The sequence below is a fragment of the Oncorhynchus mykiss genome, chromosome 8, assembly GCF_057628025.1.
Source record: "Oncorhynchus mykiss isolate SJ-2025 chromosome 8, ASM5762802v1, whole genome shotgun sequence".
Lineage (NCBI taxonomy): Eukaryota > Metazoa > Chordata > Actinopteri > Salmoniformes > Salmonidae > Oncorhynchus > Oncorhynchus mykiss.
The window spans coordinates 70,648,214-70,676,068 of record NC_143029.1 but is presented as its reverse complement, the minus strand read 5'-3'; the positions used below and the strand labels follow the sequence as shown (position 1 = coordinate 70,676,068).

The 27,855-nt window shown below is 41.1% G+C and overlaps 1 protein-coding gene across 1 annotated transcript; it reads right to left on the bottom strand.

Moving 5' to 3' along the window:
* Nucleotides 1–1,337: 1,337 nt before the first annotated feature.
* On the bottom strand, nt 1,338–26,469 carry LOC110530424 (desmoglein-2-like protein). Its single transcript, XM_021613481.3, has 14 exons — nt 26,122–26,469; nt 22,985–23,110; nt 20,121–20,276; nt 19,878–20,019; nt 19,162–19,325; nt 16,516–16,650; nt 15,583–15,768; nt 15,066–15,379; nt 14,783–14,925; nt 14,382–14,603; nt 13,911–14,144; nt 12,414–12,541; nt 3,544–3,879; nt 1,338–3,348 (listed from the first exon to the last, which is right to left on the bottom strand). Exons 1-14 carry the CDS (start codon nt 26,170–26,172, stop codon nt 2,152–2,154), a joined length of 3,534 nt encoding a protein of 1,177 aa, XP_021469156.3. The 5' UTR covers nt 26,173–26,469; the 3' UTR covers nt 1,338–2,151.
* Nucleotides 26,470–27,855: the final 1,386 nt, after the last annotated feature.

The following is a 27,855-nucleotide window of genomic DNA, read 5'->3' as shown; positions in this document are numbered from 1 at the left end:
GCCACCTGTCCCGGCTCCATGCCCTAGGCCTCCAGTGCGACTTCCCAGTCCAGTACGTCCTGTGCCTGCTCCTCGCGCTCGCCCTGAGGTGCTTGTCACCAGCCCTGAACCAGTCCAGAGCTTCCGGCGACAGTTCCCAGTCCAGAGCTTCCGGCGACAGTTCCCAGTCCAGAGCTTCCGGCGACAGTTCCTAGTCCAGAGCTTCCGGCGACAGTTCCCAGTCCCAAACCTCCGGCAACTTTTCACGGTCCGTAACCTCTGGCGACGGTCGACAGTCAGGAACCTCCGCGACGGTCCACGGTCCGAAACCTCCGGCGAAGGTCGACGGTCCGGAACCACCTGAGACGGTCCACGGTCCGGAACCTCCTGCGATGGTCCACGGTCCGGAACCTCCTGCGATGGTCAACGGTCCGGAACCTCTTGAGAATATGCATTTAGATATTCTTCAATTACTGTTTCGTGAGCGAATTAGAGCAGATGGTTTTAACAAACTTTTAACCTGTCTTGTTTTTTTTTCAATCAAAGCATATAAACATGTATCCTGCCTAGTGACGCACACTGTTGCGTTCTGGCCACATGAGAAAATAAATGCTACTATTCAGTTTCAGCTCCTAAAATCTCACTAGAAAAGAGGTGTTTTTGGTGTAACAGTAACGTTATAATCCTAATATGCTGTGGTGGTATAGTCAGTTCTGTTGTGTAAAATACTAATTCATCATTATGTGATCTTGTGGGACAATGATTCAGCTTCAGAAATCATTTTCCAGATTTTTTTGTTACCAGATCTGTGTATTCTCAAATTGAAAGCGCGCTCCAGCAGCACTACACTCCTGCCCATTGCAAACAGCAGCAGTTTAGACAGAAGCCCCCTCCCCCAACTTCTCATGACATTGTTCTGAATTAAGAGTCCAGCACCATATCACAGTAGCAATCCAGCTGGTTTTAACATCCTTATGGAATCAAATACTCCTTTAACATTTCTCTGGTACTTCATCTGTGATAATACTGTTCCTGGCAGACATCAGTGATCAACTCTGAAAATCAATAGATTTCCCAATTAATTCTATGAGTGGGTGGTAGGAGGTGAGTCAGTGTGTCGTTTGAAAACTGGTTAACACTTGTAACGTCCTCTTTGGTAGAGCCATCTTTATGAATTTTTTCGGTTGAGCAGTGATAACATCTGAACTACAGTATGTAAAGATGTCAAGGTGTGATAAGAGTGATACTATAAAACAGGATTTTCCACTCTCAATCTCCAGAAGAACCAATGAAACACTACAGGAGTGAGATTCTAAGAAAGAAATTGCATGAAACCATAACACATGACTAACTGAATGTGTATGGTATATGTTCAAGTTTATTATTCTCTCAAAATCAGAAAACATTTCATCAAACCTTTTAGCTCACAATGAAGGACAGACATACTGCAGGCAGACGCCATATCTCATGACGCATACAGTATAATATATTAGACATGAAAGCTTGCAGCCAGGTCAACATAAATCTCAAACTTTAATGCAGGGGTGTCTAACATAACGGCCGCGGGTTCTTTGAGTAAAAAAACAACAATAAATATATATATATATAATTTGTGGGGGGATACGAACTATTGATAACACAGTATGTTATCAATATACATTAAAATTACTAAAACCAAATTGAAACTGTGTAGAATTGATAATGGAAGGTCTGAACTATGAATTACATCAAGAATTGACAATCCCAGTAAAAAAAGCTTTATCAAAGATAGACACATTTTCTCACCTGAACAATTAATACATCACCCACCACAACATTTGAATGTTTAGAAAAATATTTCACTCCTTTCAAATACTGATTCGATTCCATGATTTCATTCTTTTTATTCAATTTCTTCTTCTGTAATCAAGTATCTTCAACTCAATCATTAATTCACAATGTATCAATGAATCATAATTAGGATTATATACCATCTGGTAATCGTGAGAATAAAATCTAAAAGTGTTATAAAAGAGTTGTTAAGAAACAATGGGTAGAATTCCTGTATTTCAGACCAGCAGAGAGCACCAGTCAGACCAGCAGAAAGCACCAGTACCTCTTTCTCTCTCCCTAGAAATCACCTTTAAACCCACAGTGTACAGTATTTTATCAAGCTGATGTGAAGTTGTTTTTCTACGCTATAGTACTGGTCTCAACGTATTTCTCAGTGACAGATATTTTCTTCTCTTGCACCACAGCTGTGTGGCTGCTGCTACAGGGTGCAGCTGTGGGTGTGGTGGTGACTTTGACAGCAGTAGCAGAGGCCTCGTTTGACCCTGCCGTGCCACACAGGGAGCTGGAGCTCAACGAGGAAGCACCACTCTGACCTCTCACTTCTACACTATGACATTTGACCTCTAACCCCTGGCCGCTCTGCAGCATGGTGACCTGGGCAGCACCTAAGCCTGCGCTGCACCCTGCTGCCGAGGCTGACCCAGACCCGCTCTCAACAACCAGCACTTTCCTGGACCCGGAAAGGCTTCCCTGTGAGAAGTTTCCTCCTGGCGATAGATGGCCTTTTCCGATCATGGTCTGGTCTGCCCCCTGTAGAACCTGGCCTCCCCGTGTAATGGTTTGGCTCGTCTCTGTAATAATGTGACCTCCCCTCAAAATAGTGTGGCCCGCTCCCTGTAAGACCTGGCTTGCCCCCATAACAACATGACCTTGTCCTTCCCCACTACCACCTGCTCCTACCTGCCTCTCCAGTAAAATCATGCCCTGAGAACCATGGAGCCCTCCTACCTGCACCACCCCCTGACCCATCCCTACCCCCACCTGGCTTACCGCCTGCTGGGCACGGACATAACCACCTCCCCCTCTCTGCTCCACCAGCACCAACTGGGGCTGGGGCTCCACCATGTACATGGTGGGGGCAGCAGCGTAGTACATAGGGGGCTGCTGGATGAAGAGGGTCTTGTTGGGCATCACCTTGTTCTCCTGAACCTTGCGGATGGTGGCTGATCCTTGGGCCCGAGTAACCAGGTTCTCCTGTAGGGGTGTGGAGGAGGTGGAGGTGGTGGATGAGGTGTTCAGGGTATTGACATTGAGAGCTGTGTCTCTATTGACCTCTGTGTGGGTGGATGTGGTAGGCCTAGGTCTAGGGGATGACACAGACATGTTGACAGTCTCCGCCTCCATAGCTATTGACCCCTGGCAGATCTTGGCCAGGGTCTTGAACTTGGGCCCCAGGTCGTTGAGGAAGTCCAGGTCGTCATCGGCCCCCAGGAGGCTGCAGCAGCCAACAGAGCCTACCGGTGACCCCTGACCTTCGTAGTCGTAGATCAGTAGGTCATCTCTCTGCTGGTCGTTCTGCGCAGCATGATTGGCCTTCTGCAAAGGTCATATGATAGGAACAGATACAGTATATTAACACATTTAATCAAAATGGCTAAAATAACGCTGCCCTCAACTCCTATGTTAAAGGAGTAATCCAAGAAATGTACTTTCACCGACTCTGTATAATCTCAATACTAATGCATACACACTTTTACTGGTCTTCAAACGATCATGATCTAAAATACTCACTGCAGAGTAGTACTCCTCTAGGTCTCCCTCGGAGAGAGCGACCCCGTCATAAGCTCCAGCTCCATATCTGGAAAAGTGTTCATGTCCAGTCATGGTTCCTCCACCCACGCCGTAGCTCACCTTCACTCTGCCGCTGGGCTGGTGGGAGCCATGGGAATGGTTGTGCTCCCATGTGCTTATTGCGGACGGGGTGAAGCCGTCCCCGAACACTCCTCCTGCTGATCCTCCTGCAGCCCCTGCATCTCTTATTAATCCCATCCCCCCCCCGTTGTTTGCCAAGTCAACAACTTTGATGGAGCCATCTATCGCCACAGGAATTTGCAGGAGTGGAATTTCCTGTGAGGGGGAATGAGTGGGCCAAATTTCAACTTGGAAATGGAACATAATAAATGTACAGTACCAGTCAAAAGTTTGGACACACCTACTCATTCAAGGGTTTTTCTTTATTTTTACTATTTTCTACATTGTAGAATAGTAGTGATGACATCAAAACTATGAAATAACGCATATGGAATAATTTACTAACCCAAAAGTGTTAAACAAATAAAAACATATTTTATACTTGAGATTCTTCAAAGGAGCCACCCTTTGCCTTGATGACAGCTTTGCACACTCTTGGCATTCTCACAACCAACTACACCTGGAATGCTTTTTCAACTGTCTTGAAGGCGTTCCTACATATGCTGAGCACTTGTTGGCTGCTTTTCCTTCACTCTGTGGTCCAACTCATCCCAAACGATCTCAATTGGGTTTCAGGTCGGGTGATTGTGGAGGCCAGGTCATCTGATGCAGCACTCCATCACTATCCTTCTTGGTCAAATAGCCCTTACGCAGCCTGGAGGTGTGTTGGGTCATTGGCCTGTTGAAAAATGATGCGTATCGCTGCAGAATGTTGTGGTAGCCATGCTGGTTAAGTGTGCCTTGCATTCTAAATAAATCACAGACAGTGTCACCCGCACCACACCCCCACACCATCACACCTCCTCCTCCATGCTTGCAATCTGAGGTGCAGTTAACTCTAATGAACTTATCCTCTGCAGCAGAGGTAACTCTGGGTCTTCCTTTCCTGTGGCCAGTTCCATCATAGCGCTTGATGTTTTTTGCGACTGCACTTGAAGGAACTTTCAAAGTTCTTAACATTTTCTGGATTTTCTCAAAGTAATGATGGACTGTCGTTTCTCATTGCTTATTTGAGCAGTTCTTGCCATAATATGGACTTGGTCTTTTACCAAATAGGGCTATCTTCTGTATACCAATCCTACCTTGTCACAACCCAAATGATTGGTTCAAACGCATTAAGAAGGAAATAAATTCCACAAGTTAACTTTTAACAAGGCACACCTGTTAATTGAAATGCATTCCATGTGACTACCTCATGAAGCTGGTTGAGAGAATGCCAAGAGTGTGCAAAGCTATCAAGGCAAAGGGTTGCTAAATTGAAGAAACTCAAATATAAAATATTATTGATTTATTTCACACTTTTTTTGATTGAATACCCGAAACATACAATACACTTGCAGTGAAGCCGCTCAACAACTACACCATACCGGTCATCCAACAGACTCCCATTCAGAGTGACACACAGAAGCATCCAGGGTCAATGCCCTCCTCAAGGGCACGTTGCCAGATCTCCCACCAAGCCAAAAATGTGAACCCGCACCTGCACAGCATCAGCCTCAGGCAAACCGGCATTAGTTGTAAAAACACTGCCCCTCAGTGTCATTCAAACATACTTTTAATTATGCTTTATTTAGACTTTTTTTCTTTGACCATTATTCTATCTCCTGCACAGCAACTTGACTCCCACTTGTCTCCAATTCCACATCCCAACCCTCAGCTTCCTAAGCCCATCCCATCTATCTCTGCTGGCCACCCTCTTCGGGTTTCTACGCAACACATAACTTTCAACTATGCTGTTATGTTTAACGTTAATCTATATAATTGAATAGAATCCACATATTGTGGAGTTGAAGATAAATACCTTTACTAAGAGTATTAGTATATTAGTAATTGACTGACCCGGTCTCTCCAGATCTCCTAACAGTACTATTTCTAGGGTACATTTTAGATCAATGCTATGCATTTTCAACCATTCCTGAACCTAAGACCAGAAACAGGCTACCTGAGATCAATACAAAAATAAATGGTCTATTGATTCTGTATCCTCACAACAAAATTTGCAGAGCTTCGATGATTGTATGCCCCAAATATTCAACATTTTGTTGGTGGCAAGAATTCTATATAATAATTTTAGCTGAAAAGCACAGTTTTGAATCTCAGACACCATGGAATCGGTACATCAAAAATCTCTTCCCAACTATTTTGCAATCTGTATGGCACTGGTGTCAACATCCTGGTCCTAAAATGAAACTGGTATACTTTCCTATTTATGCTATTTTTATTCCTCTGACAGTTTTGATCCTTTATATTGTGCAGACAGACCAATTCCCCACCTCCTCCTACCTGCCACCTGCCATTTTTGGGGTAATGATGTAATCAATTGGTTGTACTCTTGGATTGAGCAGACCTTCCCGTACAATTCTGAACTTTATGAATGACATAACTCTACCATTCCAATGTACAATATCATTAAAATAACAAAATACCCATTTCAAACATCTTTCCCATAAATACAGGTATTTTATCAACCAGCACATTTGAGTTCAGTCGTAATATTTGTTCTATCTTTTCATGCTTCAATGCTTGTTTGAAAAAGAGAGATACTTTGAAAAAAGTATAATTTTCAATTAATTGAAAATGAGACTTGGCAATCTGCACAAAGGCAAAAAAAGGCATTTTTTTAACAATGGGTGAGCTTTTCTTAGTAATCTACTTGAGAACCATTTAGGGTTCAAGTAAAACTTTGAATAAGTGAAGCTTTTAGAGAGAAGTTTAGTGCTTTTATATTTAATATTCTCAACCCACCCAATTCATATTCATTATATAGATAGGCACGTTTTTATTTTGTCTGGTTTAGCATCCCCGATAAAGCAAAGTATTTTTTGCTCATATGATTTGAAAAACGAATCATCAGGAGTAGGCAACGCCATAAGTAAGTGAGTAAACTGAGATATGACTAAGGAGTTAATCAGAGCATTTTTTCCATAAATAGACAGGTATTTACCTCTCCATGGTTGAAGGATCTTGTCTATTTTTACAAGGTTTCTATTGAAATTCATTGTGGAGAGCTTATTTACATCTTTTGTAATATGAATACCAAGTATGTCTAGTTCACCATCAGCCCATTTTATAGGTAAACTGCAGGGTAATGTAAAAGTTGTATTTTTTAAAGCTCCAATAGGTAATATTGTACACTTATCATAATTAGGTTTTAGTACAGAAAAGTTATCTAGATCTTCAATAAGACAATGCAGGGATCTAGCTTGCAGACTTAATATAAAACTTGAGTCATCGGCATACATGGACACCTTTGTTTTTAAGCCTTGGATTTCTAATACTCTAATGTTGTTATTGGATCTGATTTTTATAGCTAGCATTTCGATGGAATAGATATGGTGACAGTGGACACCCTTGTTAACTCCACTTGACAATTCAAAACTCTCTGAGAAGTAGAAGATCCGATCGCATTCTGTCTCCTATTAAAACGTTTTAACCTTTGATGCAAGAGAGAAAGAAAGTAGTCAAGACGACCAGCTTGATTAAGTCTCCTCCATGCCAAACCTGGACAATGCTGGGTCAATTGTGCGCCACCCTATGGGACTCCCAATCACGGCCGGATGAGTTGCAGCATGTACAGTTGAAGTCTGAAGTTTACATACACCTTAGCCAAATACATTTAACTTCTTATGGCTGCGGGGCAGTATTGAGTAGCTTGGATGAATAAGGTGCCCAGAGTAAACTGCCTGCTACTCAGGCCCAGAAGCTAGGATATGCATAGTATAGATAGTAGATTTGGATAGAAAACACTCTGAAGTTTTTAAAACTGTTTGAATGATGTCTGTAAGTATAACAGAACTCATATGGCAGGCAAAAACCTGAGAAAAAATCCAACCAGGAGGTGGGAAATCTGAGGTTTGTAGACAACTCTTTGCCTATCCAAGATACAGTGTAAATTTGGTCCGACTGCACTTCCTAAGGCTTCCACTAGATGTCAACAGTCTTTAGAACCTTGTTTGAGGCTTCTACTGTAAAGTGGGGTGAATGAGAGCTGTTTCAACCAGAGGTCTGGTAGAAGGCCATGAGCTCAGTCAGGCGAACGCCCGTGAGAGGTAGCTGCGTTCCATTGCATTTCTAAAGAAAAATGAATTCTCCGGTTGATAAAAACATCCTAAAGATTGATTCTATACATCGTTTGACATGTTTCTATGAACGGTAACATAACTTTTTGACTTTTCGTCTGGCCTGCGTGTCGTGAATATTGATTTGTGAACTAAACGTGCAAACAAAAAGGAGGTATTTGGACATAAATGATGGACAATTATTGTGGAACTGGGATTCCTGGGAGTGCATTCTGATGAAGATCATCAAAGGTAAGTGAGTATTTATAATGCTGTTTCTGACTTCTCTTGACTCCACAACATGGCGGGTATCTATATGGCAGTTTTAGAAACACTCTGAAGTTTCTAAAACTGTTTGAATGATGTCTGTGAGTATAACAGAACTTATATGGCAGGCAAAAACCTGAGAAAAAATCCAACCAGGAAAAAATCCATCCAATACTAATAATATGCATATCTTAGCTTCTGGGCCTGAGTAGCAGGCAGTTTACTCTGGGCACCTTTTTCATCCAAGCTACTCAATACTGCCCCCCAGCCATAAGAAGTTTAACAAGACATTTGTGGAGTGGTTGAAAAATGAATTTTAATGACTCCAACCTAAGTCTATGTAAACTTCTGACTTCAACTGTATATCTCACTAGGTCGGGTTTTTTAGTCTCCGAATATCTACTATTTCTAATGTGTCCATAATATTTGTGATTTCCTTAAGGGCACTTGTTGTAACTCCCATCCCGTGAACGGGATCGTTGTCATCATCTGACACTAATTAGCATAACGCAACAGACATAAATATTACTAGAAAATATTCCCATGCATGAAAATCACAAGTGAAATATATTGAAACACAGCTTAGCCTTTTGTTAATCACCCTGTAATCTCAGATTTTCAAAATATGCTTTACAGCCAAAGCAAGACAAGCATTTGTGTAAGTTTATCGATAGCCTAGCATAGCATTATGTCCAGCTAGCAGCAGGTAACTTGGTCACGAAAATCATAAAAGCAATCAAATTAAATCGTTTACCTTTGATGAGCTTTGGATGTTTTCACTCACAAGACTCCCAGTTAGATAGCAAATGTTCCTTTTTTCCAAAAATATTATTTTTGTAGGCGAAATAGCTCCGTTTGTTCTTCACTTTTGGCTGAGAAATCGAGCGGAAATTGCGGTCACGACAATGCCGAAAAATATTCCAAATTAGCTACATAATATTGACAGAAACATGGCAAACATTGTTTATAATCAATCCTCAAGGTGTTTTTCAAATATCTATTCGATAATATATCCACCAGGACAATTGTTTTTTCAGTAGGAGCGAGAGGAAAAATGGCTACCTCTGTATTTTACGCAAGAATCAGTCTGAGAGCCATCAGGTGATCACTTGCGCAATATAGCCGCTTATGCTTATTCTTCAACATAAAGGCGTGAAACTACGTCACAATGCTGTAGACACCTTGGGGAATATGTAGAAAAAGTAATCTGGTTGATAGCCCATTCACTGCTCAATAGGGACGTATTGGAACGCAGAGCATTCAAAACATGAGTCACTTCCGGATTGGATTTTTCTCCGGCTTTCGCTTGCAATATCAGTTCTGTTATACTCACAGACAACATTTTTACAGTTTTGGAAACTTTAGAGTGTTTTCTATCCTAAGTTGTCAATTCTATGCATATTCTGGCATCTTGTCCTGACAAAATATCCCGTTTATTTTGGGAACGTTATTTTTCAAAAATGAAAATACTGCCCCCTAGTCACAACAGAGAGTGATTACCGTTACGGTCCATTGAGGTACACTGTGTTATAGTCTCCTACCATTATATTTTGATCATTTGTTGCCTGTAAGTTCAATATATTAGTATAAATGTTTTCGATGAGGTATGGATCATCCTGATTTGGACCATATAGAATAATGAGCCAAATCTCTTTTTCGTCCACATTCATATTAAAAAAGATCCACCTTCCTTGCGAATCATTCCTGACTATTTGCACATTCAGATCGAAGTTGTTGTTAATTAATATCATCACACCTTTTGAGTTCCTTTGTCCATGACAGAAACATTTTTCACCACCCCATTCCTTTTTCCACGCAACTTCATCTAAGGATGTAGAGTGAGTTTCCTGTAAACAGTATATGTTATATTCCTTTTCTTTTAGCCGCATAAAGACTGATCTTTTTTTAAATCTGCTAAACCATTACAATTATAACTGGCTATACTTATTTCACCCCTTACCTTAACTATATACTATTCTCAATCTAAATTGACCATAATTAGTGCTTGTAAAGTTACTGCCATCAGAGGTATAATGACGGTCAAAATTAGAGCTTTCAAATGACTGATATTTAAAGTTCAAGAAATAGGTTCTAGCAATATTTGTTTTATTCCCTTGCCTGTTTGCTTGTGAGCCAATACCACAGACGTTAGAACATTGAGACAAGATATTATGTGTGTAGTAAATCTGAGTAGGATGATGTGTATATTGGATGTGATTTAGTGAGAGTGTGTACGATGTCTGTATAAGAGTAAGACTATAATATGTAATGTCCAGATAAATAATATGCCAATTTGCATGGTTGAGTGTCTATGTGTGTAACATGTAGTGCGTATAGCCTTAATATTCATGATGATAATTGTAATCCATATCGTATCACCGTCATAGTTGCATCATAGTTACCTTTAACATCATTGAAAAACACATCCCAGCATTTCCATAGCAATTTACATTTCACATGATCATGAAAGACACCTTGCATTACTCTAGAGACGGCTTCACTACAGTACAAATGTATTCCGTACAATATGTTATTATTCCCCAGTGTCCCTATTCTGACATCTTCCCCTTGTTTGTTGTAAACATATATAAACGTGTAGACAAATACATAAAAAAGATAGACAAACAATAAACATATTACATTTTAAAACAGTTCTCAACACTAGAGAAGAGAAAAGAGAGAAAAAGAGTGAGAGAAGAGAGCGAGAGCAGGTGTGTGTGTATGTATAAGTCTGTATGTGTAAGCGAGCATGTCATTGAGTACGTGTGTGTTCATATCCACTTCATATCCACTTCATTTTTACAGTTCCCATACTTTCTTTTTTTCGTAACCTGAAGTCCCTGTAGAATTTAGTACAGCCATGGTGTTATGAAGCTGTCTCAGAATAGCTGTCCATCTATAAAGAGTTTGTCCACAATGAGAAAGGCACACTTACCCTTCTCCCTTTGTTGCCTTTGTACCGTATACAGTCTCTTACGACGTTCGTTTATCTCCCTTGGTCACTGAGACCTTGGTCCCTTTAAGCTCCCTTCCTCTGCTTTTGATCAGCTCCTTTTGTTGGTAGTGTTCAAATTTTGCGATGATCGGTCGGGGACCCTTGGTCTTGTCGCTCCGAGCTCCAAGTCTGTGCACTCGGTGGAAAGCCACCTTGTTTACAGTCTCTATAGGAAGTTTCAAGGCGGATTGCATGAATTCTCTGATCGCGCCCTCTGGATTATTGGATGTGTCCTCAGGATTACCATAAAAAAAAGATTTTCACACATGCTACAACTTTGTATGTCTAGTAGCGACTCCTTCATCACCCTGTTTTCCCGGAGTAGACAATCCATGTTGGAATCGTGGATTTTTACCTTGGCTGTGAGTGCCTTGTTTTCTCCTTGGAGCGTGAGAATTTCACTATGGCTAAACTCCCCCTCAGCCCTGCTACATCCTCACACAACTTTTCCAGTGTTGCATGGATTCCAGCCAGAGCACTTGCCTCGACTTCAACATTAAGTAAATCGTCCGGGTCTGTAGATTAATCTGTTTTAAAAACATTTGTTGGGTTAAAGTTATTTTGTGAGGTAGTCGGATCTTTCCATGATGCAGTATGTTGTTCCTCCATAGTGTAAAGCTTTTGGCACTTTACTGCAACCAGTTGATTTACGAAAAGATAACAATGAGTCTTTCCCACGATGACGACAGGTGTCTGTAGTACAGCCAGCTAGCACTCGCAGAATCCACTCAAAAAATGGAAAACAAACTTGCAGTCCCAGCCGTAAAGGCTAACCGCGTTGTGGAATCCTTAGCAACAAAACTTTAGTTCTGATTAAAATCGATTGAATGAAAATGTTTTAATATAAACAACAAACCGAGTGTAGACAGTACAATGTTCTGTTGCGCTCTCTGATTACGTATCTGATGACGTATCTGTATACCAACACAGCCAACTGATTGGCTGAAACGCATTAAGAAGGAAATTCCACAAATTCCACAAATTAGCTTTTAACAAGGCACACCTGTTAATTTAAATGCATTCCAGGTGATTACCTCATGAAGCTGGTTGAGAGAATTCCAAGAGTGTGCAAAGCTGTCATCAAAGCAAAGGGTTGCTACTTTGAAGAATCTCAAATATAAAATATATTTTGATTTGTTTAACACTTTTTTGGTTACTACATGATTCCATGTGTTATTTAATCGTTTTGATGTCTTCACTATTATTCTACAATGTAGAAATGAGTAAAAATAAGGAAAAACCCTTGAATGAGTAGGTGTGTCCAAACTTTTGACTGATACTGTATGTCCAAAGATCATTCTTATTTACAACCTCTACTACTGACACCAGTTTGATGTCATCCATTGGCTGTGCCATCAAGTATAAAATACCTTGTCTTCTCCTTGTCCCTCGGTGTGATATGGAATCAGGTGTTCTTTAGTGTCAAATGGCATGGCCTTAAAGTCACCTATGGACGCCACTCCTCCACACAGACAGAACAGCAGCAGGAGGGGCACCACTGTAAACACACATTCCAAATTTCAACTAATGTTCACAAAACACAAAGCCCAAGACATGCTGTTAGGTGAGAGGTCTGAATGCCTTGGGACAAAGGGTTGTAGACATAACCCATCAATAGCTATGTTTACATTACCTTGTCCAGTGATTTGTTGTCAACATTTCGAAAGTTTGAATAGAAAATTGATGTGACAATTGCATGCTATTGTGTGTTTCCATTTAACTATCTTGAGTCAATAAAAACAGCTAAACGTAATGACGTAATGACGTACTCTTAGAAAAAAAGGTGCTATCTAGAACCTCAAAGGGTTCTTCAGCTGTCATAGGATAACCCTTTGATGAACCCTTTTTGGTTCCAGGTAGAACCCTTTTTGGTTCCAGGTAAAACCCTTTTGAGTTCCATGTAGAACCATTTACAAAGATGGTTCTACAAGGAACCCAAAAGAGTTATACCTGGAACCAAAAAGGGTTCTACCTGGAACCAAAAGGGTTATCGTATGGGGACAGCTGAAGAACCTATTTTGAACCCTTTTTTGTAAGAGTGTAGAATAAAAAAAACTGGTGTTTCCATTTTCCATTTAGGCAAATTGCACATTAGGCCTAATAAATTGGTGACAGTAGCTTATGCCCTCTATCTGTTTCATGTCTCAGATAGCCCGCGAAAGCCAGAATGAACAGAATACAATCATTGACAGAAATGTGCTATATTCAAACAACGATCCTGTGCATGGTCCGTGCCATGGTGAAACTTGCACTCCTGTAAATCTGAAATAATTGGATGGTGAAACTTTCTAGACAATCATAAAAGCAACGCGAAGCAATTCATGCATTCTTGAAAGTCAGGACAATCCTTGTCCTGCAAAGAAAACATAATTTTCATAGTTGAAAAAAATGGCTGAAGCAAGAAGTATGCTTTCAGAAAGAAATGTGGAGTGGAGTTTTATAGAAGCGTGATGACATCACGTGCATCGCGTACCTTCAAAATGATTCAACAATCATAATTTACTCAAAAAACACTGTTTCCATCATTTGTCACAGTAAAGAAAGCAGGACAAAATAAAAATCCACCCCTGTAGAACAGATAAAAATGTTGTTTATCTTTAGAAAATGTCTCCTACATGTACAGTATATCTTCCATTTCCATTACACACGTCAACATATATTATTTTGTGACATTGCTTTTGTCGAATAAACCTGGGTCAATGTAAACCTGTCTAGTGACTTGTCTTGCCCAACTTACTAATCACTCAAAACATGTTGAAATAGGTTAGTCAGCAGCATTATGAAGCAGTCTCTCCTTCCTAGATCTTTATCAAGTAGGCAGTTTGAGGAAGGCAACAGAGGATGAAGTTAACAGAGGGCCTACTCACGCAGCAACAGCAGGAGGCCCAGAAGGAGCAGCAGGATGGCAGATGCTCCTAATGTGACGTCCTTACCCATCTCCCGGGCGAAGCAGACCTTATTGACCTGATCACAGGTGCACACATCCACGTTCAGAATCTGGATGTCAGCACAGGCCTTCCCCTGCTGGTCACTGATCTCCACAGCAACCTTGTAGTGACCTGGCCACATGTGGGCATGGTCTCGTAAAATGGCAGTGGTAGCTAAAATAAATATGAGAGACAAAACAAACATGAATTATACAAATCTAGACATCAAATCATTCAACCAATTCCATTCAAACACACCACAATATGTAATTTAAGTTCAGTTTAAGACTGCTCATTCTAAAACACCTTCTATCAGGCTCAACAAAATAAAAGCAAAACAGACCCTTGATTAAGCTTGCCATACTGTCTATCTGATTACTAAACCCCAAAGTCCCAGATTAGTTATGTTACCATTGAGGTGCTCCACTGTCCACTTCTGTTTGCTGTCCCCCTGAATCACTCTGAACTTGAAGGGAGCTCCATTGGGGAAGGTGTCCCCATCCACAGCCTTGACATACACAATGGTGTCCCCCAGACACATGGTCGTAGCCGTAGCTGTCAGTATGGGACAGTGGTCGTTAAAGTCCTCCACCTGGATAGCTATTGTCCCTGTGGCCGTTTTGGATGGCAGATCTGGACACCAAAAGAAAATACAGAATTACGTACAGACTTGACTTATTCTCTTTTAGCTCCAAGTGGAGCAAAGGTCCTAGAGTGCATCTTCAGTCGCCAATGTTCTGGACAGATTTCTTGACTTCTTGATATCTTACAGAATGGCATGAGAACAAATTGATTATAGTATGGGTACTTGCCGGTTGTGATGGCTATTATCTTGGCGTAGTATGTTCCATTGACCAGGTATTTGGACTCCCGATCAGGCACTTTGTTCAGCTTGATCTCTGCTGTCTTTTCATCTATGATCAGCCAGTTGTCTACATCGGATTTTTTGGCATACCTGAGTAAATGATAATGACAAGAGCACACAATTAGGATCAACTCAATTATCCTTTAGTAAGATGGAGATTAACATAACATAAAATCACATCACATAATATTCACTCCGATAAAACAATATGAAAACATCTGGGACCTCACCTAACATTGGTAGCAGTCAGTAGTGTGTCACTGTCGATGGCTGCGTAGGTAGTGATGACCTTGTTAATGGTGACTGTGGTGGAGTCCTCAGAGATGGTCACCACTTTAACCATTGGCTGGAATTTGGGGCCCTCTTTCTGGTTGATCACATTTATCTTGATGGGGTAGGTCTTACCACCGCCGGTCATAACCCCGCCTGCAACCCCTCCTCCTCCTATCCCTCCACTCATAGAAGAGGAGCCAAAGTAGTACACTGCTTTGTTGGAAACACTTATGGCAAGGTTGAGCACTTTCAGCTCCTCGTAGTCCAGTGCCTTTAGATTCAAACAGCAGGGATTCAAACAGCAGGGATAAACAGTAGAATGAGTCAAGTGATACAAACAATGTTGGAATATTATGAGAATTGAGAAGACTAGTAGTTACAAGACACTGAGGCTGGAATTACATTTAAAAGAAAATGTTCGATATGCTTTTGATTAAATTCAAGCCTGAGTCAATCTTCAATCATAGCCCATACCTTAGTTATCATAATAATGCCTTCGTTGGTCTTGGAGTCGGTAGTGATGGTGAAGTAGCCGGCTTCGTTGCCTGTGATGATGGTGAACACAGCCAGCCAGTTCTCAGTGTACATCAGGTCCAGATCAGTGGCTTTGATCCTCAGCACCTCCACATTGACCGTGTTCTCCAACACACTCCCCTCGTACTGAAAACACACATTCACACATCAAAAGTTCATACATCCCAGCAACATATTGCTGGGGATGATAAGCTTATATTGCTTTTGCCAGCAGCATACCACCCTGCATACCACTGCTGGCTTGCTCCTGAAGCTAAGCAGGGTTGGTACTGGTCAGTTCCTGGATGGGAGACCAGATGCTGCTGGAAGTGGTGTTGGAGGGCCAGTAGGAGGCACTATTTTCTCTGGTCTAAAAAAAATATCCCAATGCCCCAGGGCAGTGATTGGGGACACTGCCCTGTGTAGGGTGAGATGTTAAACGGGTGTCCTGACTCTGAGGTCATTAAATATCCCATGGCACTTATTGTAAGAGTAGGGGTGTTAACCCTGGTGTCATGGCTAAATTCCCAATCTGGCCCTCAAACCATCACAGTCACCTAATAATCCCCAGTTTACAATTGGCTCATTCATCCCCTTCCTCTCCCCTGTAACTATTCCCCAGGTGGTTGTTGCAAATGAGAATGTGTTCTCAGAATGTGTTCTTACCTGGTAAAATAACAAATAAATAAAAAAGGTAATATTGCAGTGAATTTCGGGTGTCCAGCAACTGTCAAGCCAACACATTAGCCATTGCGCCAAGAGACCTGAACTTCTCAACGAGGCTGCTAGGTGTTGGGTTATGGTTGCTACAACATAATAAATATAAAAACACTATTATACTGATTGGGTTATTGTCGCTTCAATATAATAAATATAGAGAGGTTGAGATCTTACAGATTCTTTCTCCAGGGTGGGGATGTTGTCGTTGATGTCCAGGATTTTAATCACCACCTGTCCTGTTCCTGAGTTTCCACCCATTGCTCCGTTCATGTCTGAGCCTTTTACAGTCAGGGTATAGGTGTCTTGGGTCTAGACAACCAAGAAATATAATAGAGCTTATAGTTAGTTACTTATTGTTGTAGATATCAACATTATTGGCTGTGAAAGTGTCAATGCATACAATGCATACAGTGCTGTGGTCACTTTTGTGAGCAGGCCTTTCTAATCGACCTGGCCCGAGTATCCTGAAATGATATTGACCTCATCCCGTTGATGATGCCTAGTCGATCTTTAAAAGTAACTTCCTCACCATCTTAAATAAGCATGCAACTTTCAAAAAATTTAGAACACTCCAGACCCAACAGCCATTGATTGACCAGCACAAAAACATCCTGTGGCAGACTGCAATAGCATCGAATAGTCCACTCGATATGCAACTGTTCAGGGAAGTCAGGAACCAATCCACGCAGTTAGTCAGGAAAGCAAAGGCCAGCTTTTTCAAACAGAAATGTGCATCCTGTAGCTCTAACTCCAAAAAGTTTTGGGACACTGTCAAGTCCATGAAGAACAAGAGCACCTCATCCCAGCTGCCCACTGCACTGAGGCTAGGTAACACGGTCACCACCGATAAATCCATGATAATCGAAAATTTCAACAAGCATTTCTCAACGGCTGGCCATGTTTTCCTCCTGGCTACGAGCCTCCCCAGCTTCTCCTTCACCCAAATCCAGATAGCTGATGTTCTGAAAGAGCTGCAAAACCTGGACCTGTACAAATCAGTTGGGCTAGACAATCTGGACCCTCTCTTTCTAAAACTATCCGCTGCCATTGTTGCAACCCCTATTACCAGTCTGCTCAACCTCTCTTTCGTGTCGTCCGAGATCCCTAAAGATTGGAAAGCTGCCGCGGTCATCCCCCTCTTCAAAGGGGGTGACACTCCAGACCCAAATTGCTATAGACCTATATCCATCCTGCCCTGCCTCTCTAAAGTCTCCGAAAGCCTAGTTAATAAACAGATCAATGACCATTTAAAATCCCACCGTACCGTCGGTGTCCGAGCAGGTCACAGGTGCACCTCAGCCACGCTCAAGGTCCTAAACGATATCATAACCGCCATCGATAAAAGACAGTACTGTGCAGCCGTGTTCAAATACCTGGCCAAGGCTTTCGACTCTGTCAATCACTGTATTCTTATTGGCAAACTCAATAGCTTTGGTTTCTCAAATGACTGCCTCGTCTGGTTCACCAACTACTTTGCAGACAGAGTTCAGTGTGTTAAATCGGAGGGCCTGTTGACCGGACCTCTGGCAGTCTCTATGGGGGTAGCACAGGATTCAATTCTCAGACCGACTCTTTTCTCTGTATATATCAATGATGTCGCTCTTGCTGCGGGTGATTCCCTGATCCACCTCTATGCAGACGACACCATTCTGTATACTTCTGGCCCTTCTTTGGACACTGTGTTAACTAACCACCAAACGAGCTTCAATGCCATACAACACTCCTTCCGTGGCATCCAAATGCTCTTAAACGCTAATAAAACCAAATGCATGCTTTTCAACCGTTCGCTTTCTGTACCCGCCCGCCTGACTAGCATCACTACCCTGGACGGTTCTGACCTAGAATATGTGGACAACTAGAAATACCTAGGTGTCTGGCTAGACTGTAAACTCTCCTTCCAGACTCATATTAAACATCCCCAATACAAAATCAAATCTAGAATCCTTCACTCATGCCGCCAAACTTACCCTAGTAAAACTGACTATCCTACCGATCCTCGATTTCGGCGATGTCATCTACAAAATAGCTTCCAATACTCTACTCAGCAAACTGGATGCAGTCTATCACAGTGTCATCCGTTTTGTTACCAAAGCCCCTTATACCATCCATCACTGCGACCTGTATGCTCTAGTCGGCTGGCCCTCGCTACATATTCGTCGCCAGACCCACTGGCTCCAGGTCATCTATAAGTCCATGCTAGGTAAAGCTCCGCCTTAGCTCACTGGTCATGATAACAACACCCGCAGCACGCACTCCAGCAGGTATATCTCACTGGTCATCCCCAAAGCCAACACCTCCTTTGGCCTCCTTTCCTTCCAGTTCTCTGCTGCCAATGACTGGAACGAATTGAAAAAATCACTGAAGCTGGAGACTTATGTCTCCCTCACTAACTTTAAACATCAGCTATCTGAGCAGCTAACCGATCGCTGCATCTGTACATAGTCCATCTGTAAACAACCCACCCAATTTACCTACCTCATCCCATACTGTTTTTATTTACTTTCTGCTCTTTTGCACACCAGTATCTCAACTTGCACATCATCATCTGCTCATTTATCACTCCAGTGTTAATCTGCTAAATTGTAATTACTTCGCTATCATGGCCTATTTATTGCCTACCTCCTCACGCCATTTGCACACACTGTATATAGACTTTCTTTTTTCTATTGTGTTATTGAATGTACACTTGTTTATTCCATGTGCAACTCTGTGTTGTTGTTTGTGTCGCACTGCTTTGCCTTATCTTGGCCAGGTCGAATAAGAATAAATAAAAACATGCACAGTACACTGTATAATAGTATACCAAGGTATCTCTCTCACCTCTCTGTCCAGCGTAGTCTGGCGAACCATGATCTCTCCAGTCTGGTAGTTGATGGCGAACATGCTATCTGAAGAACTCTTCTGCACTATGCTATAGTAAATCTGAGAGTGTAGCGTGTTCACTTCATCTGCATCTGTGGCTAAAACTTTCATGACAACGGTTTCTGGAATTGACCAAGGGAAGAGTTACTTGTGCAGTACACCAGTACTACTACTGTACTGTACTATTACTATTACCACTACTACTATTACCACTACCACCACTACCACTACTACTACATATGTAGGATATTAATATGAGCCCGTTTGCTACAGCAGGAAAATAATCCTGCAGCAAAAGGAAATGTGAATTATTATGTGGATTATAATGAATGCACATTTTTTCATTAGGTCATTAGGCCAAATAGAGTCTGACATTTCAAAGTGGAAATTACAAACTTTAGAAGCCTATTTAAAACACAAATACACTAAACATTTGAATTTGCTGTGAAGGTAAAATTCTCAGCAACAAAAGTGATCAAATTAAGATCCCACATCTGTACTACTACGACGCCGATGACTACTACTACTATTACTGTATCACTACTGTGACTATTTCACTGATAACACTGGTAAAACACTACTACTACAACAGCTACAGCTTGAACCATTACCACTACTCTGGCTACTAATTCTCATCAAGTTTGATAGAAACATTTAAAATAATTGGAACATGCCTGCAGCACTGGACTCATTAACAGATCCAGATTGGCCAAAAACGAACACTGGTTGGCAGTCATTCTGGTCCTCAACGGAAATACGCAGGTCAATGTCCTTCTCTGCTTTGCTTCCATTGTTGTATGTCGCTACTCCAAGTAACTAAAAGAGAGACCATGTTAGAACATCAGACATTCATTAATATCTTACATGTTGAGCACAAGCATTCCATTCCTTGGATTATGTTTTACTGGGTAGCTTACATGGTAGGAAGGTATCTTCTCTCTGTCCAGAATTCCATTGATTCTGACCAGGCCTGTATTTGGGTTGACAGTGAATAGGCTCCTGGGGTTTTGGTCTGCACCGATCCCAGTCAGTGAGTAAGTCACCTTTGACGTGTACTGCTCATCAGAGCGAATCTGTCACAAACACACATACCAATCAGTCTTGAGAGTAAAATACTATTATTATTGTAATAGTGTTGATATACAGTGCCTTGCGAAAGTATTCGTCCCCCTTGAACTTTGCGACCTTTTGCCACATTTCAGGCTTCAAACATAAAGATATAAAACTGTATTTTTTTGTGAAGAATCAACAACAAGTGGGACACAATCATGAAGTGGAACGACATTTATTGGATATTTCAAACTTTTTTAACAAATCAAAAACTGAAAAATTGGGCGTGCAAAATTATTCAGCCCCTTTACTTTCAGTGCAGCAAACTCTCTCCAGAAGTTCAGTGAGGATCTCTGAATGATCCAATGTTGACCTAAATGACTAATGATGATAAATACAATCCACCTGTGTGTAATCAAGTCTCCGTATAAATGCACCTGCACTGTGATAGTCTCAGAGGTCCGTCAAAAGCGCAGAGAGCATCATGAAGAACAAGGAACACACCAGGCAGGTCCGAGATACTGTTGTGAAGAAGTTTAAAGCCGGATTTGGATACAAAAAGATTTCCCAAGCTTTAAACATCCCAAGGAGCACTGTGCAAGCGATAATATTGAAATGGAAGGAGTATCAGACCACTGCATATCTACCAAGACCTGGCCGTCCCTCTAATCTTTCTGCTCATACAAGGAGAAGACTGATCAGAGATGCAGCCAAGAGGCCCATGATCACTCTGGATGAACTGCAGAGATCTACAGCTGAGGTGGGAGACTCTGTCCATAGGACAACAATCAGTCGTATATTGCACAAATCTGGCCTTTATGGAAGAGTGGCAAGAAGAAGGCCATTTCTTAAAGATATGCATAAAAAGTGTTGTTTAAAGTTTGCCACAAGCCACCTGGGAGACACACCAAACATGTGGAAGAAGGTGCTCTGGTCAGATGAAACCAAAATTGAACTTTTTGGCAACAATGCAAAACGTTATGTTTGGCGTAAAAGCAACACAGCTCATCACCCTGAACACCCTATCCCCACTGTCAAACATGGTGGTGGCAGCATCATGGTTTGGGCCTGCTTTTCTTCAGCAGGGACAGGGAAGATGGTTAAAATTGATGGGAAGATGGATGGAGCCAAATACAGGACCATTCTGGAAGAAAACCAGATGGAGTCTGCAAAAGACCTGAGACTGGGACGGAGATATGTCTTCCAACAAGACAATGATCCAAAACATAAAGCAAAATCTACAATGGAATGGTTCAAAAATAAACATATCCAGGTGTTAGAATGGCCAAGTCAAAGTCCAGACCTGAATCCAATCGAGAATCTGTGGAAAGAACTGAAAACTGCTGTTCACAAATGCTCTCCATCCAACCTCACTGAGCTCGAGCTGTTTTGCAAGGAGGAATGGGAAAAAATGTCAGTCTCTCGATGTGCAAAACTGATAGAGACATACCCCAAGCGGCTTACAGCTGTAATCGCAGCAAAAGGTGGCGCTACAAGGTATTAATTTAAGGGGGCTGAATAATTTTGCACGCCCAATTTTTCAGTTTTTGATTTGTTAAAAAAGTTTGAAATATCCAATAAATGTCGTTCCACTTCATGATTGTGTCCCACTTGTTGTTGATTCTTCACAAAAAAATACAGTTTTATATCTTTATGTTTGAAGCCTGAAATGTGGCAAAAGGTCGCAAAGTTCAAGGGGGCCGAATATTTTCGCAAGGCACTGTAATAATAAGCATCGGTGAATAGCTAGGATAATACCACAAAAGCCTCTTTTTTTTTCACGGAACCTATTTTTGGAGTATAGCCGAAATGTCAAATGTACATCTGGATATGTAGCTGAACACGTGCTTTCATATCAAGGTATACTGTAGGTATGAAACTATTGATAGATGAATGGCATGTTTGTGTTGTAGAAGAGAGATACAGGCAGAATGTGTTGTTGAAAGACTTGTTATTTTACGCTGCTACTCTCTGTTTATTATCTATGAATAGTGACTTTAATAACTCTACCTACATGTACATATTACCTCATTTACCTCGATCAACCGGTGCCCCCGCACATTAACTCTGTACAGGTACCCCTGTATATAGCATCACTATTGTAATTTTACTGCTGCTCTTTAATTATGTGTTACTTTTATTTCTTATTGTTTACTTATCTATTTTTTTTATGTTTACTTAGCAGGTACTTTTCTTAAAACAGAATTGTTGGTTAAGCATTTCACTACACCTGTTGATTTCGGCGCATGTGACAAATAACATTTCATTTTATTTGGATTTGTTTTGTTTTTAGACTAAACCATTGCTCAGTGACTGTAGGTATGACCGACCGCACATTGGGTTGTATCTCTGAGCAGCTTGTTCCTAACACAGAAATCACAAACATAACGATTACACAGGTATTCCTTCACTTTAGAGTCCAACATCTAGCTGACACAGATATACTGTATGCAACCAACCTGATCAGTAGAAAGTAAGACAACATTCAGCAGTTCTTTGGTTCAAAGTACGGACATCGACAAACTTTCAAAGTGCTAATTTTGACTACACGCTAAAGCCCTGTATCTTCATGGATCTTATTATGCATGATTCATTCTAGACAGACAACTGACTTATCCGATGTGTGGCCTAAAGAGCTATGCCATGCTCAGACTTTTTCATGTCTCATGGTTGTCAGAAACATCTGAATCACTCCATGAGTTAGAGTAAGACGTATAGGATCAGATCATACCTTTGCAATGTACTCTTGGCTGGTGTAATCTACATTCTCCTTCAACCTCTTAGGAGGAATGATCCATTCTCTCTTCTGTCTTCTCAGCTTCAGCCCACCGCCTTCTGCTGCCACCACGCATAAAAACTGCAGAAAATACAAAATAAAAAACACAGCATTATAATATTGACTCACTACGAATAACACTGCAATGCTCCTAAATAACTCATGTAACAGTATAATTACCCGGGCGCGAACCAGGGACCCTCTACACACATCAACAACATCGTTACCCATCGCTCCACAAAAGCAGCGGCCCAAGGTCTCAGAGCAAGTGACGTCACTGATTGAAACGCTATTTAGCGCCCTAAACTAGCCGTTTCACATCCGTTACACTCACCCCCCTTTTGACCTTCCTCCTTTTTCCGCAGCAACCAGTAATCCGGGTCAACAGCATCAATGTAACAGTATTATTTTAGACCATACCCGGGCGCGAACCAGGGACCTTCTGCTCACATCAACAACAGTCACCCACGAAGCGTCGTTACCCATCGCTCCACAAAAGCCGCGGCTCTTGCAAAACAAGGGTCTCAGAGCAAGTGACGTCACTGATTGAAACGCTATTTAGCGCCCACGCTAACTAAGCTAGCCGTTTCACATCCGTTACACTCACAACTGCAGACTACAAGTTGCTCAATAGTTTATACATTGAGTGTACTAAACATTAGTAACATATTCTTAATATTGAGTTGCACCCCCTTTTCAGCCTTAATTCGCCACAGCATGGACTCTACAAGTTGTTGAAAGCATTCCACAAGGATGCTGGCCCATATTGACTCCAATGCTTCCCACAGACAGTTGTGTCAAGTTGTCTGGATGTCCTTTGTGTGGTGGACCATTATTGATACACACGGGAAACTGTTGAGCGTGTAAAACTGCATTGCCGTTCTTGACACACTCAAACCAGAGTGCCTGGCACCTACTACCACACCCCGTTCAAAGGTACTTAAATATTTTGTCTTGCACATTCATCCTCTGAATGGCACAAATACACTCAAGAAACCTTCTTTAACCTGTCTCCTCCCCTTCATCTACACCAATTGAAGTCGATTTAACAAGCGATATCAATAAGGGATCCTAGCTTTCACCTGGATTCATCTGGTCAGTCTATGTCATGGAAAGAGCAGGTATTCCTAATGTTTTGTGCACTCAGTGTAAGTTCTAGCGCAATAGTTAAAGCTATGTTTAAATATCATGTCATGATTGTTTCCTCAGTGTCTGTACCACTTTGTACAGATTAATGGATTTAGTGCCTTCAGTATTCACACATTGTTATGGCAAGACAAAATAAATTCAGGAGTAAAAATAAGCTTAACAAGTCACATAATAAGTTGAATGGTTTCACTGATAGCAATGATAGTGTTTAACATGATTTTTGAATGACTAACTCATATCTGTACCCCACACATACAAGTATGTGTAAGGTCCCTCAATCGAGCAGTGAATTTCAAACACAGATTCAACCACAAAGACCAGGGAGGTTTTCCAATGCCTTGCAAAAAAAGCAGACGTTGAATATCCCTTTGAGTATGGTGAAGCTATTAATGAACCTTTAGATGGTGTACCAATACGCCCAGTCACTTCAAAGATACAGGCATCCGTTCTAACTCAGTTGCCAGCCAGGAAGGAAACCACTCAGGGATTTCAATGAGGCCAATGGTGACTTTAAAACATTTAGAGTTTAACGGCTGTGATAGGAGAAAACTGAGGATGGATCAACAACACTGTAGTTACTCCACAATACTAACCTAAATGACAGGATGAAAAGAAGGTAGCCTGTACAGAAAAAAATATTCCAAAACATTCATCCTGTTTGCAATGAGGCACTAAGGTAAAACAAAACAAAATATGGCAAAACAATTAACTTTATGTCCTGAATACAAAACGTTATGTTTAGGGCTAATCCAACACAACACATCACTTAGTACCACTCTTCACTCTTCGTACCACTCTTTCAGGCATGCTGGTGGCTGCATCATGTTATGCGTGTGCCATCGGCAAGGACTAGGGAGCTTTTTTAGGATAAAAATAAATGGAATAGAGCTAACCACAGGCAAAGTCCTATAGGAAAACCAAGTACAGTCGGCTTTCCAACAGACACTGGGAGACAAATTCACCTTTCAGCAGGACAATAACCAAAAACACAAGGCCAAATATACACTAGAGTTGCCAAAGGTGATTTTAACATGTATTGACTGAGGGTGTAAATACCTGTGTAAATGACAGTTCAATAAAATTGCAAAAATGTCTAAAAACATGTTTTCACTTTGTCATTATGCGTTATTGTTGTGTTGATGGGTGAGATTTAATAAATATATTTAATCCATTTTGAATTCAGGCTGTAACACAACAAAATTTGGAATTAGTATGAATACTTTCTGAAGGACTAACGTGTAGTTTCTTGCCAAGGCAAATTATAATTGCATGTTTATGCCAATTCATAATCAAAGACATATGACAGGCATACTTATAACTGAAAAGTATATAGCTTTAAGCTATTAATAGTTTTCGTTCACTGTAACAACGACAGGAAGCTGTATGTATTCAGTTTATGATAAAATCGTTATCGTCTGTATGCAGAAGACCCAATGAAAATGTTGAACAAATCAATTTCACAACATTTAAACTAAGAGAAAGTTGTGATAGTGATATCAGTGTCGATTGTTGCTGTTGACAGATATCATATTCAGTGACATTCTCTAAAATCGGAGCGAAGTTTTTCACCAGCTGTTCTTTCACTGACATTGACCAGATGTGTTCAGACTTTCTCTAGGCAAATGACCACTGGGCACCATTACGCAGCTAAACTGTTTTTGTTCTCAATCTCATGTTGTCCGTAGTCGGTGTTGCACGCGAAATATGAACGGGAGAGTAATAAAATAGCGACATATGAAGTAAATGTTCTCTTCAAATAAGTGAAGGTTACAATCCTAAAAAGAAAACAGTTTTTTTCCGACATTGTCATTGAGATGCTCACATCTAGGCTGCCTGAGAAGTGTCGCACCTAAAAAAAAACAGTGCCGTTATTGCTCGTGTAGCCTATACCTAATTACCAGCATTACCATGCTACAATATGAAAAATAAGAAGTTTTACTCACCGTTAGTATGAACGGCAATAATAAAACAGTGGCTGTGGCTACACGGGCCATTGGAATGATTGTTGATTTAGGTAAAATGCTCCCCTGTTGAAGTGTAGCCTAATCCTTTAAATCTGCTGCTCAGTATTTTCTGTTGTAGCCTACATCAACTTCGGCCTTTTCGAAATTGTAAACTCTTTATTCTTTGATTATACAGACTGCAATAGGCGGCGTCTCTCAACTAGTTTCACAACAGCATCGCTCATAGGCAGATAACAGAAAGGGCGAGGCAAAAGATGAAGCTTGGTTCATCACACATAGATGGGATATTTGTGCACAGCTCACATACAGTAGATGGAGTATTTGTGCACAGCTCTGACCGGGAAAGCTATTATTATTGTGTGACAATATAGAATGGATATCACCTATGAAAACAAATTGGTTTATTTATCACAACTGGTCACCAATATATGTTGCCTTCCAAAATGGTCCAACAAGTGAACGTATTGCATTTAATCATTCAAACTCTCTAAAAGTTTTGGACTTGATCTTGAATCCAGTGCTCTCTCACTCATGTGTTAAACTTCACCTCAGGACTGTCACATTCCCAAACTGCTTTCAGCTGGGAAGGACAAGGACAACACTCATAGAATAAGGAAGGTGTGTTGGGTCATTGTCCTGTTGAAAAACAAATGATAGTCCCACTAAGCGCAAACCAGATGGGATGGCAAATCGATGCAGAATGCTGTGGTAGCCATGCTGGTTAAGTGTGCCTTGAATTCTAAATAAATAACCAACAGTGTCACCAGCAAAGCACCCCCACTCCATCACGCCTCCTCCTCAATGCTTCATGTTGAGAACCATACATGCAGAGATCATACACTCAGCTACTCTGCGTCTTACAAAGACATGGAGGTTGGCACCAAAAATCTCTCATTTGGACTCATCAGACCAAAGGACAGATTTCCACTGGTCTAAATTCCATTGCTCGTGTTTCTTGGCCCAAGCAAGTCTCTTATTATTATTGGTGTCCTTTAGTAGTGGTTTCTTCGCAACAATTCGACCACGAAGGCCTGATTCATGAAGTCTCCTCTGAACAGATGGTTGAGATGTGTCTGTTACTTGAACTCTGTGAAGCATTTATTTGGGCTGCAATCTGAGGTGCAGTTAACTCTAATGAACTTATCCTCTACAGCAGAGGTAACTCTGGGTCTTCCTTTCCTGTGGTGGTCCTCATGAGAGCCAGTTTCATCACAGCGCTTGATGGTTTTTGTGACTGCACTTGAAGAAACTTTAAAAGTTCTTTACATTTCCTAGATTGACTGACCTTCATGTCCTAAAGTAATTATATGCTATCGTTTATCTTTTATTTATTTTTTCTTAGGGGGTGATCAGCTTTAATACTGCGGGTAGATTGCTTCCATCAATGTAATTGTCTGCATCATTTCCATTCCCCCATATATTTTTTGTTAAATATATATACATCTACAGTTGTAGTCGGATGTTTGCATACACTTAGGTTGGAATCATTAAAACACGTTTTTCAACCACTCCACAAATTTCTTGTTAACAAACTATAGTTTTGGCAAGTCAGTTAGGACATCTACTTTGTGCATGACACAATTCATTTTTCCAACAATTGTTTACAGACAGATTATTTCACTTATAATTCACTGTATCACAATTCCAGTGGGTCAGAAGTTTACATACAATAAGTTGACTGTGCCTTTAAGCAGCTTGGAAAATTCCAGAAAA